Source organism: Pomacea canaliculata, linkage group LG5 (assembly GCF_003073045.1).
Source record: "Pomacea canaliculata isolate SZHN2017 linkage group LG5, ASM307304v1, whole genome shotgun sequence".
Lineage (NCBI taxonomy): Eukaryota > Metazoa > Mollusca > Gastropoda > Architaenioglossa > Ampullariidae > Pomacea > Pomacea canaliculata.
In genome coordinates this window covers 4,570,498-4,584,472 of record NC_037594.1, presented here as the reverse complement: position 1 = coordinate 4,584,472, position 13,975 = coordinate 4,570,498, and the positions used below count along the sequence as shown (strand labels likewise).

Genomic DNA, 13,975 nt, shown 5'->3' with positions numbered 1-13,975 from the left:
CAAGGGAAATGGAGGGGAAGGGGAGAGTCGGGGGTAGGGGCACAGAAGCAAAGAAGCTAAAAGTGTTGGAAGAGATTGCCGAAGCCTCGGTATAGTTATAGCCTTCCACCTTTTTCCGGAGCTTGAACGCCGAGCAAAATACGAACGGGGGCGTCCGAGACCCGATAAGGGAGGGGCTCCCCCCGGTCTAGTGACGTCACATGGGACCAGCATCCCATCATCCTCCATAAGACGAGAGCAAAGAAGTGCTCACTTTCGCTGTACCCGCCAGTGTGCCCGGTCGTGAAAGTCAGGTACCGAGGAAGAGCTTTTGTGGAGCCCATCTTGTTAGCAGCTTCCTCTTAGGTGAGTGACTGTCCTCTGTCTTCTCCCCCCTTGCTGCAGGGACAAAGTACCGCACTGTACCACCACACTGCGGTACTTTATTACCATAACATTTGTCTTGTGAGAACTCGTCACCTGATATTAGGTGCAGGTACTAACTCTTGAGTGGTCTTTTTTTTTCCTCTCGATGATTTCCATTATCTATTTTCAAATTCTCACAGCTGTTGGAACTGTTCTCTGTGGAGAGTGGACTGTAGTGAGTTTCTTTAGCAGACACAATGGCTGGGCCGACATTAATTTTTGTTTAGGTTGATTTGATGTTATGCCGAGGAAGTTTTGGTTTCATTGACATGTTCAATCACTAGGTTTTTATTTAATTCCCTGTCTGCTGAAAGTATGACCACTACATGAAAGAGAATCATATTTACAAAACTTTAGAGTAAAGCATAGTTCTAATCGGTTAGAATTTGCTGACGAGGGACAGAATGGTTGAATGTGCTTGTCTTGCAGATCTTGCTGACCTTCTGGCTTGTGTCCAAGGTGATAGGTAACTGCCAAAACTCAGGAATCTGCCTGAACCTGCAGGGTGGGAAGGGAGGACGACTATGTGCTAACTTTCATGTTAGATATCGAGTCTGCAGACAGACAACTTTATTCTAGGCAACAAACTTCAGGTAGAATACATTATTGTATCATCAGTGCTGTGCTGGCAGACAGCTTCGTGTACACATGTTGTACACATAAACACTTGTTTAACATTCGATATCAATCTTTACATGAAGATGTGTATTCAGAGGCAGATTTCAACAGCATGCAATCAAGAATATATTTACTGTTACATGTCAGCGAGATCACGCGATGTGGAAGTTTTTCTTGTGCTTAGCGCTGATGGCTGGATTTGACCTCTGAACCCATCTGTCTCTTCAAGGTCATCTTGGCCTTCCCGAGATGCAAAGTTTGACTGTGAAACGTCTTTTGATTGGTTCGTTCGTTTCAGGGTCGTTATCGGCTGCACGTTTAACCGTTTAGCATGCCTGATGACAAGGTGTCGGAGAATTTGTCACGAGAAGAACGAAAGTTCTGGCGAAACAGTCGTTTGTAAATCGAACGTGCGTGCGTGTTGATTACCGTTTATTCAATTAATTTCTTTATTAACTAAACCCTTCTGTGACAAAATCAAAACCTTGTTAAACTACAGTCGAAGTCACCTTGACATCAGTTTTAGTAGACTTGGTCACACGGAGAGAACGAGATGAAGATTGAGTGAAAGAGAAGAAAACACGAAACTTGCTTTCCTCCAATCTTGAATTTGAAAAAAAAAATCTGCAGGTTGTATGCTAGATCAAGAAAGAGCACTAAAGAGGTATTTTCATTTGTACATAGACATGTACCCATAGCCAATGTCTAAAGCTAACCAGCAAAGATCATTCTAGAATGCGTTTCATGAGCAGCAAGGAATAACAAGAAGTTAATTGTTTATAGTGGAGTAGAAAACCAGGGGGCAGTGGGGCAAGGGGGCAGAACCCCCTCAAAAAAATACTGAGGGGGCAAGAATGTGAGCGTTGTTCACTATCATCAAGTCTCCCCCCACCAAAAATATCTTAGCATCTTCCTACGCCACCGGCTTACAACCGTTGGGTTGATACAGTACAGGATTAGATAGTCTCTGAATCCACGAAAGAAGGAAGTTGTGGATGGGGAAGCATAATCAGTGGGGGGAGAGAGGAGGCAGTTCCTGCTGCCTGAGTTCTGAAAATAGCCGGCATGGGGCGATAAAACCACTTCAGTGAGCTGTTCAGTCTATGCACGATTGCCAGCTCGCTCTCTCGCCCCTCCATCCACTGGCCTGGTGCCAGTCCCCCCATCAGCCAGCGAGGGGCCAGCAACCCACCTGAAGCATCAGGAGAAACTGCTGCAGAAGTGCCTGAAACTTCTGCTGCATGTACACAGGATGTAAAGCGCCGGTCATGAACACATCCTGGTCTCTCCTCAACAGATCATACATTAACGATGAGTCATGTTGTAACAAATACTTCTACACCACACCGGGAAAACAGAGCAACAAATAACAATGCAATCAATAATACAGATTGTAATAGATTTATAAATGCATAAATGAGTTTAAAACAATTGCAAAAAATAGTAAATAATAAATATGCAAGAAATATATAATACAATAGGACATAATGTATATACTCATATATTCCCATTTAGAGCAAAAATTAATAATGTAGTGAACAGTAAATGAAATAACACGATGGATGAGAAGCCAGGTGTGAGATGATCTTCCGCACGTGCACGATGCAGCAAGGTAAGAATGTGGAGCCAGAACGTGCCTGGAGCTGCCTCCCCTGATAGCCAGGGCAATGATGTTTCCATGACAACACTCAGGAATGCATTCGCTTATCGCTCCTCTCGCCCGTTGAGCTTGTCAGTTACGACCCTCACATTCAGAACTACAACTCTTTCATTTAGCCTATACGTGTATATCTTGAAGTCTTTCATCTGGGGAAATTTTTTCTTTTCATGTTTCTAAGACAGAGTTTTAAAGAGTTCAGATGTTATAATTTATTATTATTATTATTATATAAATATGTAAACTGCTTAAACTTAAACATATGGCCTTGTTAGCTCACCATCATGTCCAACATAAATAATGTGCGAGAGGTGAGTCTGGGGACATAAAAGGGTAAATGGTTCATTCTGGAAATGTGCCACAAAGTGTGAGGAGAAGCGGTTAGTGAGATTCCGTGAGGTGAGACGAGTTAAGACTGGATGTTTCTTTTATTTATTTACAGTTAAGAGGCTTACTTTGTGATTCTCGTGATTCTTTTTGATTCAGCTGTTTTGAAAAATTATTCGTTGTATTATTGCTTGAAAAATTTAGGAATACTTTTCGTTACATTTGGCAGTCAACTGTGGGATGAACAGAAAATTCTGAGTGGATTGAAACCTGCAGACTAGCACGCGCCTACGAACACACACACACACACGTGTTTAGTCTCTCTGATGACCAAGTATCAAAAATACACAAACATTTTTACAAGCATTACAGGGAGTCATCTGTTAAATTTCTTGAAAAGCACTGAATATTCATGTCACCTGTGGCTCACCCACCCACCCGACTTCTCACGATTAGTAAATTGTTTATGAACCGACTTTATTTGTTATTACAATGTAGCGACCATCTTCCCTCTGGCTCTCACTCCTTCCACGCTCACTTGCCTTGTGGTTCGGTGCCAAAACCGTTCAGTGAACAGCAAGGTTTGGCGAGCCATGTGGATGTGCGCATGCGTGCTTTTGTTTGCACTGAGGACGTGCAGGTGCGCGTGTTACCGAACTTCCCGGCTAGACCGATTCCCATGCACCAATCACGTGCTCTAGACGCATGCGCAGAGAGATCTTTAGACACGGCCCGACGTGGGCTTTGTCCACTACCTCTGTCTTTTGCTGGCTGGCTCCAGCCGAGACAGGTAAGCGTGGGCAAGGCTCGGTGCTGTCGTCATCCTTGTACTTTCCGTCAGTCTGTGGGTGGTAGTACCGGAAAATGTTTGTCACAAATTGCTTGATGAATTGAGATTTTTTTTCAAACCGTCATTAATTAAAGAAAATAGTTTTATAGATTGATGAACTGCTCAACAACAATGCGCAATGTGTGCGTGAAGATACGCGAGATGTTCATGAGAATTTTCAGACTAGCAAAACTGGCAGAAGGAAATGATTTTACTATTTACGTACTTTTGTTAATATTGGTTTGGTATTTTATATTATTTTCATGTTTTTATTATTGTTAAGAAATTTTTTAATTCTTTACAAATCAGTAACTTTAAAGGATAGAAACATACTTAAAGTGTCTAACCTCTGTAGCAGATTCAGGATTTTCACTTTCTAATCAGGAACTGTTCACCTTGTGGCCGATTTATAACAATTCGTGTTCAGAAAACCAGGTGTTTCTTGTTGGTTTCCTTTTTTTCCTTTAACAAATGGAAATCCTTTTTCGTGTCGCTTAAATTAACTCCTGTCTCTTCTTATTTTTCCAGAAACAAAATGGCGGAAGACGTGAGTACTGTTGACCTTTCTTAGCATGTTAATGGAAATGTTTTGGTTTTGTTATTGCTCCTGAGTAGTGGATACCAGCTACCCTAGAGCTGCACTGCAAGTCCTGACCACAGTCTGTCAGGGTCTGGTGAAGCTCTGTGGTTTGGTATTATAGTAGCACGCCTGGCACTGTTGGCGCAGACCCATCGTGGGCACTGAGATACTTAGTTGCAGGGACTGAGACGTGTTGTAAAATGTCCTGTGCTTTTATTTCCGGCATAAAACTTATTTAATCAAACATTCTCTCATCTGTCATTTCAAAAATGAACAACAAGTTTCATTTCAGCAGTCTCACATTTTATTTTATCATTTCATTGACAGTACCTTTACTCACTAAATTATTGGATTGCTCTCCTGTCTTGAGTGTCGGGACAAACTGAATTCTCATTTCGATGATATGCTTAACCTTAGTAACAGCTGTATTTTCATTTTTGTTTAGAAGTTTACTTTTTTGGTAAAAGTATTTTGGAATAAGTTTTTACTGAAGAACATGTAAATAACAGATTTTGACAATTTTTACCTTTAGTCTGATAACAAATTCCTCTTTTCACTTAGACCATTATTTCAGGGTAAATTACAATAGAATCACAACTGGTTTTTGTTTTCAGATTATGCGTGCATCCTTAGTCTTTTTACAGAATTTGGTTTTGGTAAAACATCTTTTTAGCAGAAAAAAAATGTGGACTAAAAGGTTTTCTGACCCTCATAGATCACTCGTTAGGGATGTTGGAATTTTTATCACACTTTAATGAAATTTTTAGAGAAAAAGGTAACGATATCTAACAGTAAATGAGGCTCAGGGCACTAGCTGTGCTTCAGGCTTGTGTCTTTGGAAAGTTTTCTATACAGCATGTTTTTGATCTTAGACATCATCATTATAATCATCATTATCATCATTATTATCATCACCACCATCAAAAACAACAATAACATTTCTTTTTCGTTGTTAATGTCATCATCATGAGCCCAGACATAATTTATAACAAAGATGTAACACATCATAACAAATCCACACAAGCGGTTTTCGCCCTCATACAAACAAGAGTTGTTTCTCTATAATCTTCTGTTATTTATCGTCTCAGTCCCTGCCACTAACAGATCCTCTCCTGTGTTTTAAGAACCACGCCAGTAGTGCAGTTTGCTGTTAGGCTCAGCACAGTGTTTTGTTTGCACTTTACAACAAATCCTGAGTGCCTACAGAATCCTCAACAAGCAGATAAGTTTATGAGAGAGAAATAAATCTGATAAATATATAAATTAACAGGAGGAGCAAATGCTCAAATGACCTTCTGACTCACATGTAAGAAAACTGATTAAATATGAAAAGTGAGTGTCTTCAGTACGGGAGGAACAAAAACGGTGATGCCTTCCAAGTTTAAATCGTAAGTTGATATTATATTAGTAAGTTAAGACAGTTATTAATTTCTTTATAGCAAGAGGAAGTACACATGTATGATAGTATGTTTGTGTGTGTGTGTGGAGGATGCTTGCAAGTAGGATGCGTGCGTGCGTGCGCTCGCTTACAAGTCAGTGGACTGTGTTCGTGCTGCGTGAGTGTACAACTTCTGCTTTATTTGCATCTTCTTGTTGAAATTATCCCTTCTATCCATTTATGCATCTTGCTATGTATGTATTTTTCAAATGTAGCAGTGTCGAGCCTTTCATTTTGGTGTTAGTGGTTTGTTTTTTTCTTTTGTTTTGTTTTTTTGCTAGACATTATTTTAGTGATGTAGTATATGGTTTCTTGGCTGTTGAAAAATTTGTGCTTGTGAGTCCAATGATGCTTGCTTTGAAAAAAAAAAAAATGTTATGTCTTGTGATATATTCCATGTTTTTTCATCGTGTTTCTTTCAGCTTTTCATTTCATGTAGTTTCTCCCCCTTTCTAGGAAGTCGTATTCCCAGCCCTGTTTGACACACCGGAAGTAGCGGAAGTAGACAGCAGTGGATGTGACATGCGTGTTGGTGTGTTGCTACTAGTGACGAGTGTGCTGCCACGGTGACGTAGACCTAGTCTGTCTCAGAAAGGGTCAGAGGTCATGAAAATGCCACTGTCATTGTAAAAGAGGTCAAAGGTGGTCAGCAGCATGGCAGTTTAGCTTTCTGAGGTCAAGGTCGTCGTGACCGTTTTCACTATATTCTGCTCCCTGAGTGAAATTTAAATTTCAGGAAGCAAAAGTACAGACTTGGCTGCCAGGCCGCTCTCCTCTCAAATAATACAGACATGATATGATAAAAGGAAAGTAAATGAGTTTTCTTGAGAATAGTTCTTGTAAAACTGTTTTCACTTTTAAAAAACTGTGATCATATACTTGTTGAAAATACTGTTGAATCAAGCGTTTTATCATTTCAGAAATTATTTCTGGTCACCGCGAGTCTAACAGTTCATTAACGATAAATTCCCTTCACCCTGACCAAATCTCAATTGTAAATAAAACTCAGTAGACAAAATTCTCAAAGTTAGCATAAGAGTACAGGGTCTGTTTAGAAACTTCTGAGCAATATTAGAGAAAGATGGGATTCAAGGTCTGTTTTTAAGTGCAGTCCTCGTTTAACTAATACAGTCTCTTCTTTTAAAATGACTCATTTTGTCTGACTAAAAGAAAAAGTATTCCGGAGATCATTATTTACTCGAGGCTGCTTCAATAAAACGGGCCTGACAGTGGCAATTTCAAGACTTGGGTACCACGTGACCGTAAGTGGTAAAACCACGTGACCATGTATTTTTTCACCTCACTACACAGGAGGAGAAGAGCAAGACCCGCTCCGGGCGTGCAACCTCCAACGTTTTTGCTAAAATGTCCAAGAAACTCATGCAGGAGATGAAAGAGGTATGCCCATGCGTGTGTGGTTAGTTCGTGAGTGTGATCGTGTCTCGCCGTTTCTCTCTTCCAGGCGATAAGAGCCAAACAGGATGAGCCTAAGAGGGCTCAGAGGGCTACGTCCAACGTCTTTGCCATGTTTCGACAGGCTCAAGTGCAGGAGTTCAAAGAGGTCTGAGGTTTATTGTTCGAACAACACAACAGTTCTATACACACACGCACAGTGTAATGAAGCTCACAACAATGCGTTCTGTCCGCAATCCAAAGAATGCTAACTCCTTCGTTCTGTCACTATTTCTCTCCCTTTTAACTTCCAACACCGGATTGCACTGCAGAACAAACCTTTCGCAGTCCCGCAAGCCATGATATAACCCTCTTTAACCTTTTTTGCCACTCCGTTTCCATGGCTACTTTTGACGAACGCCTAAATCTTTCCGTATGCACCCTGCCTTCATCCTTTCCTACGCGCTATTTTTAACCGAAGGAATTAGTTTGCAAATAAAAGCTATATTTCCCTTTTTCTACTCAACCGAACAAGTTTGTTCTACATTTTACTAATTATTTTGTAAGCTCTAACCTTGCAAGACATGAGCTGTTTAGTACTAACCGATTAATCTGTTGCTTTCATTCGCCTATATATGTACTTAAACACTAATACGACTAGGATTTCAAGAGATCATCAACATCGCACACACACAAAAATTGCGAGACTTTTTTTCTAGTAAAAACAGCAATCAAAATATATATAATACTTTGAACAATACGAAATTATTTCACGACCAATTACTCCACAAATAACTTGAGCATTCCAGCGGTGGCATCATTATAGACAGTGATTGCCTCAATATTCAAGAAATTTCTTTTTTAAATTACAAGTTTATTTGCATCAATGACTTTATCAAAACAGAGAAACATATAGTTGCCAGTCAGTTCAGTGGTAATCACAACAACAAAAAGAACAAAAGCAACATTAATGTTGATAGAAGCCCTACAAATGATTAAGATGCAATAGAGAAGTTGATTCCCGAGCTTTTCTGAGATCCGTAATTAACCTCCAATGCTAGCTTCAGCACTTCCCTACTCGAGAAGCTTTGCTGCGTCCATCTCGTCCAACTTGCTTGCACAGCGAGCTCTGGTCCGTACTAACCCAGACCGCTTTCTGCCACGTGATCATCTGATCTCGCTGGGCACGAGCAAACACGAGAACATTTTTTGCAGCTGGATAGTTATTTCAAAAGATAATAACACTGTAGAACTCCTAGAAGGTATAATAAATAATATCTAGTTGCTATGCAGCTTTCGTTGTGCTTTTCTAGTTGCAAAGCTTCGGCAGTCAGACCCCAAGCTGTGCTGCTGAAATTGATGCTGGTGGTGAAAAGTCGTGCCCAGAGAAAACAAAAATACACATTTTAGAAAAAAAAAGTAACCATACCCTTAGCTCTTTGACAAGGTAATGCCTTCCAAAACATTCTCAACTTTTTAAAGGTTGAAGAACACAAAGATTCTTAATCTTTCACGGGCGAAAAACAACATTATTCAGGTAAGGATACAAGAAAACCTATATTCCCTTTCGTTAAAAAAAATAACAGTAATAAGGAAGAACACATGCTCACAAATACTGTTAATTATATCACCTCAGGAGCAGGAGAAATCTAGCAAAGGTCGCAAAGTGCTTCCGAGATCATCAACATCGCACACACACAAATTGCGAGACGTTTTTCCTAGTAAAAACAGCAATCAATATATATATAATACTTCGAAAATATGATATTATATGCCTTATCCAGCATATTTTGTCTGCACTGAGTCAGCAATACTTACTTCAGTCATCAAAGTTGAGGAGAATGTTTATTGACCTAATATTTGATCCCCGTCTGCAAGGGGAAGCAACTTTCAAGACCTGACAATCACTGTACGCCATTTTTAACCTAGCAACAGTCTATTGATAATCACCAACAAATTCTCAAAAATTAAGTCCACACTTTACACGCAAAAGAAAACAAAAACAAACTAACTATAACAGCAGGAACTTCGGCACATGCGCACGTCGTTTAGCATCGAGCCTGGAGTTACTGGCCTTTGTTTTTATTTTTTTTTTTTTTAACTGTTTACTTGGTTTGAGCCTTGTCTTTTTTTGTTGTTACTGGCTGTCGTCTGCATTGGAGTAATTTGGTGTCTTGTAAAACAAGCTGTGTACAATGTATGAATCATTTCAGTTTCTTTTTTCTGTGTGTGAAATGAGTGTATAAAGTATGTCTTAAAGTATCTTTTCGTTTTATTTTCCTGTGTTCCATAATTTTAAAAACTTATACGTGTATGAACAACATATTTTCTAAAGATTCTTTCAATCATTTGTCTTTTATTTTTTCTTTTCATTGACAGTTTTTATTAACTGTTATCCATTGTTGTTCTCATAACATTTTTATGTATTGAGTCACTTCATAGCTAAACAATGTAGAAGTAAAGAATAAATATTATTTATTTTGTTTTACTTTCATACTTTATGCCTGTTTTAGTCATGATTGCATTACCTTCACAAATCTAGTTTTGTAATTTGTATTCTTTAATTACTTATTGTTGGACGAAGATAGTTATTCGTAATACTGATAAAGAAAAAAAAGCTGAATCAAGTAACTTTCTCGAATAGGACGCTTTCTGTATTTTAAGAAAATAATGTATAAAAACAATATAAATATTCCATTGCATATGTTAATATATAACATTTTCTAATTGATTTTCAATAAATTTCTTCAATTTTTTAAAGTTTAGGGTAGAAGTGAGAAATAGTATGCCAAGATGTAAACAGATTTGACTGTCCCATCCCTGCAATGATCACTGTAGATAAGAAGCTGATGAGAAGAGGAATATGGGGGTGGGATTTACTTGCAAGATAAGGCCGATCCTAAGTTTGCAAGGCTTCCCTTTACTGGTGAATTTGCAAAGATGTACAGGGTGGGTTTTCAGAAGCACTTAGTGCATACGTGTGTATTTCAAATGACAGGCCTTCACAATGATCGACCAGAACCGAGATGGCGTCATTGACATCGAGGACCTTAAAGACATCTACTCCAACTTGGGTGTGTACATCATCTTTCTATATGTCCCCTTTTTCTAATTTTTCTCATTCAAGATATGTTTCTGCGATTCACAAGTCCCGAACAGTGTCTTTTTTGTAAGGAATCTAGCCCCTCGACCTCATGACAGAATTCTTTTGTTAAAGCAAGCTTCCTCTAAACTTGGAACGGTGTTACACTTTTGGGCAGGTCGCATTCCTCCCGATGAAGAGCTCAAGGAGATGCTGAAAGAGGCCCCTGGACCCCTCAACTTCACAATGTTCCTCAACCTCTTCGGCGAGAAACTCAGTGGTAAATATTTTACTGTTGCTTAGCAACTAATGCAAGGGGAAACATAGTTGAACCGAATACCACTACTTAGCTTTTCTTGGTAGCTCTGTGCTCCATTAGCTGCAGGATGTTGTCGTGTACCTCTCAAGAGATTAGTAAAGGTGAACCTGGCATCATGTATTGTTTATGTCATTAACAGTCTACTGTTGATCTTGTCACAAACAGGCACAGACCCAGAGGACGCCATCAGGAACGCCTTTGCTATGTTTGACGACGAGGGCAAGGGATTCCTCCCCGAAGAATAGTAAGCAGTCTTGATTACGACGACGACGACGACGATTATTATTAGTAGTATTATCATCGTCATCGTTTTCGTCGTTGTTGCCTTTTTTAGAAGAATGAATGTCGATAGTTTGAGCGTGTAAATGTCTGCAGGCTTCCTCTTTGTGTTTTTGCCAGTCCACAGTTATCATAACGGGGTTCACTTTAGGTGAAAAGCACCGACATATGTGTTATTATCCAAACTTTGACCCGTGGCTTCATTAAACTTTGTTTCAGTTTGAAAGACTTACTACAAAATATGGGTGACAACTTCACAGCAGACGAGGCAAGTTATGTCCTTAGTTTTCAGCATTCGCACACACACACACATAGAAAATGTTTGGCCTGATTTTAATGGGGGGATATGACAGAAAGCACCTTTGTATTTATTTAATATCTGTCTGTACTATCTGATACTAGTTGATCTGGAAGCAACTAAAAACTGTATTCAATAGATGGCCATGAATCAGTCTCATACAACTTATACAGCTTTGCATCACAGGTCAGTCACCTGTTAGCTGATGGTCTTACTTTACTTGCTTTGTTCTGTTTTGCAGATCAAGCAGACGTGGAAGGAGGCCCCACTGGAGAAGGGCAAGTTCAACTACAACGAGTTTGTCTCCATACTCAAGGGCAAGCAAGAAGGCGAACAGGCCGCCTAACTCGCTCTTCACTTTACCCTCAGACCCCTTCAGTCCTCCTTCTCCTTCCTGAATCCCTGCCACACACACTCACAGCAGGTCACACACTCGCTGGTGGTGCCACGCCATCAGCAGACGACGACAGTCCTGGACTCGCGCACTTGTTGGCGAAGACGATAGCGACGATGCTGGTGATGACCAAGGACTTCACCGATGTGCTGCTTAACGACACGAAGATGACCATCTCGACCGTTAAGGACGAGAAACGGTCGAGATGATTTTAAACAGTTGTCGGAGTTCTGGAGGGATTCGGAAAGGACACAGGGGGGTTTAGCCCAAGTAGTATTTATAATAAATATAATCAATCTTCACATAGGGTTGGGACTGTCGGATCAGAACCCTACATTTTATTTCAAAGAAATTTTGTTTTGTTTTTCTGGTAATATCCCGGGCCAAAGAGTGTTTAGCATTCCATGTACCACCTAATCTTTGCCGCCACGTTTACTCTGGTCACCATAAGCAGAAACAGCCACCGCACAGCGACCATGCAAACGTCCGACGATCGCCAAGTCACCTGCCACCTACACTGAGAAAGTAAAGTTCACTTGGACTAAAAGAGGAAGCAATACAGGCTGCTTGTTCGGCTTTCGCTCAGGGTGAAGAAAAAAATACTAGAAAGACCGAGACTGGAGAATTAAAAACAAAAACAGACTTCCTCGGTACCGGCTCGAACCAAAGATCGAATAACTGTAATCAAAGGGCTTTAGCGAGCACTTCAGATACATCCCCCAGTCGCCTATATTTTGAGCTTGTTCCTTCCCGCGAAATGCCATTCCAACACTACCTCTTTACTGCTTATCAGACATACTTGGTTACCATAGCGACGGTAGCATGGGAAGGATGGGCTGAGGGCTTGTATCTAGGCGCCGGAGTGGCGAGAGAGGGGGAAGGAGGAGGAGGTAGAAGAATGCGAGCTGTGGGACGGATGCCACCATCTCGGCGAATCTCTCCTCGCCACCTGTAACACCTGGACTAGTGAACGAACGACTGCTTACTGTTCAAGCCCAAGGTAAGACCAGCCTGCTGGATGCTGCAGCTGACATTCGAGACGATGAAAACAAGTTACCCCGGGAAAAAAACCGGGGGTGGTAGCGACTGCCCTTGAGAAAGATTTCATTTTTAAAATAGGGATCATGTCTAAAGGTGAGGTGGCTGGGAAGAACTTGGTAAGAGTAACAGCCGAACACGCAGGCATCGCCGACTCCAAGTGAACAGTGGGATGGTGGCTGGCTGGCTGTCTGGCTGGCACGCAGCGCTGCTCAGTCAGCTTTGTGCATGCGCGGGCACGGGAGCTGTGCGGGAGGTTTTTACTTGCTTTATCTGTTGGCCCGGGAAACTGCTGGAAAACCGACACCGCTCCATGCAGCTCTGGAACCACACGCCTTACCAAATTTAGTGATATGACCTCTCCATGGCATGCATCTCTCTTTCTTTCTCTCTCTCTCAAACGCAGGGCATGTTGGACTTGGTCTTTGATTCCCAAACGGTTGTCTTTCAATAAACACGAGTGTTACCTCCAGTAGCAAGTGAAGTATGTTTTGTTACAGCGATTGTGCATCTTATAACCCTGTAGTCTTTATAAGCTTTCGTGTATATCTCGTTCTTTAAGTTATTCAGTTATTTAATCCAGTACCCTAGTACAGCCTGGGGGGATGGGGGTGGTAGGGAGCTGGGAGGGAACAATCCATCATCACAAGCAAGCCAAAAGAAGCCTCTCACTTATAATGCAGGTCACATTATATATTTTCTGTTTTCTTAATTTATGTTGTTTCTTCATCTTAAAAGGAAATATTGCTGTGTCAAATGTGTATATTATGTGTGGGTATGAGTCCACTATTGTCATTCATACATCACAGAATAAGTGAATGTCAAGTTATTAAACAAATCAAGATCAGTGTAGCAGCTCTCCTCGCACAACTAGGCGCCTGGGGCTGCCAAATGCTTGCTGTACATTCAGTTTTTTTCACAGCGTGGCGTGTGAGGCAGACTGGGATAATGAAAGGTCCAGACACCTCAAGAACAAGTAGACCGAGTACTCTTTCTACTGGGGGGCCCTAATTTGGTTTGACATCGGACCCCAAGTAGGGCCCCTTCATTCTGCATACGTTTGCACCTTTGTGGAGTGTTCCCTCTGTCCTGTTTTTCAATAAAATGGAAACCTCTGTGCACAGAGTCATCCCTGTTGCAGGAGTTACATTGTGCAATAGAGTGGATGTGGTGTATGTGTGGCAGGAGTTACAAAGAAGCGGATGTAATATTTATGATGCTATGATATACGCTTCTGTTAACTAAAGTCTTGACTTCCTAAAACCATAATGCACACATCAACATGCCCAGAGGGTGGGGTTTTTAAAAACTCTTTTTTT

General features: G+C 40.8%; 1 protein-coding gene across 2 annotated transcripts; it reads left to right on the top strand.

The window, feature by feature from the left end:
• The first annotated feature begins 203 nt into the window (after nt 1–203).
• LOC112564430 (myosin regulatory light chain LC-2, mantle muscle-like) lies at nt 204–13,790 on the top strand. 2 transcript variants are annotated; one of them, XM_025239249.1, is made up of 8 exons: nt 204–345; nt 4,365–4,383; nt 7,317–7,415; nt 10,245–10,320; nt 10,507–10,608; nt 10,813–10,891; nt 11,146–11,194; nt 11,466–13,790. In XM_025239249.1, exons 2-8 carry the CDS (start codon nt 4,372–4,374, stop codon nt 11,568–11,570), a joined length of 522 nt encoding a protein of 173 aa, XP_025095034.1. In that variant the 5' UTR covers nt 204–345; nt 4,365–4,371; the 3' UTR covers nt 11,571–13,790. The 2 variants fall into 2 exon arrangements, with proteins under 2 accessions (XP_025095034.1, XP_025095035.1); XM_025239250.1 differs by lacking the exon at nt 7,317–7,415 and adding an exon at nt 7,166–7,252 and having other exon boundaries at nt 205–345.
• The last annotated feature ends 185 nt before the right edge of the window (nt 13,791–13,975 follow it).

What these genes read in the sequence shown, in the direction of transcription:
- LOC112564430 (XM_025239249.1), top strand. An exon ending in AGACATCTACTCCAACTTGG is followed by an intron (nt 10,321 to 10,506) that starts GTGTGTACATCA and finishes ACTTTTGGGCAG; the next exon opens with GTCGCATTCCTCCCGATGAA. An exon ending in CTTCGGCGAGAAACTCAGTG is followed by an intron (nt 10,609 to 10,812) that starts GTAAATATTTTA and finishes TGTCACAAACAG; the next exon opens with GCACAGACCCAGAGGACGCC.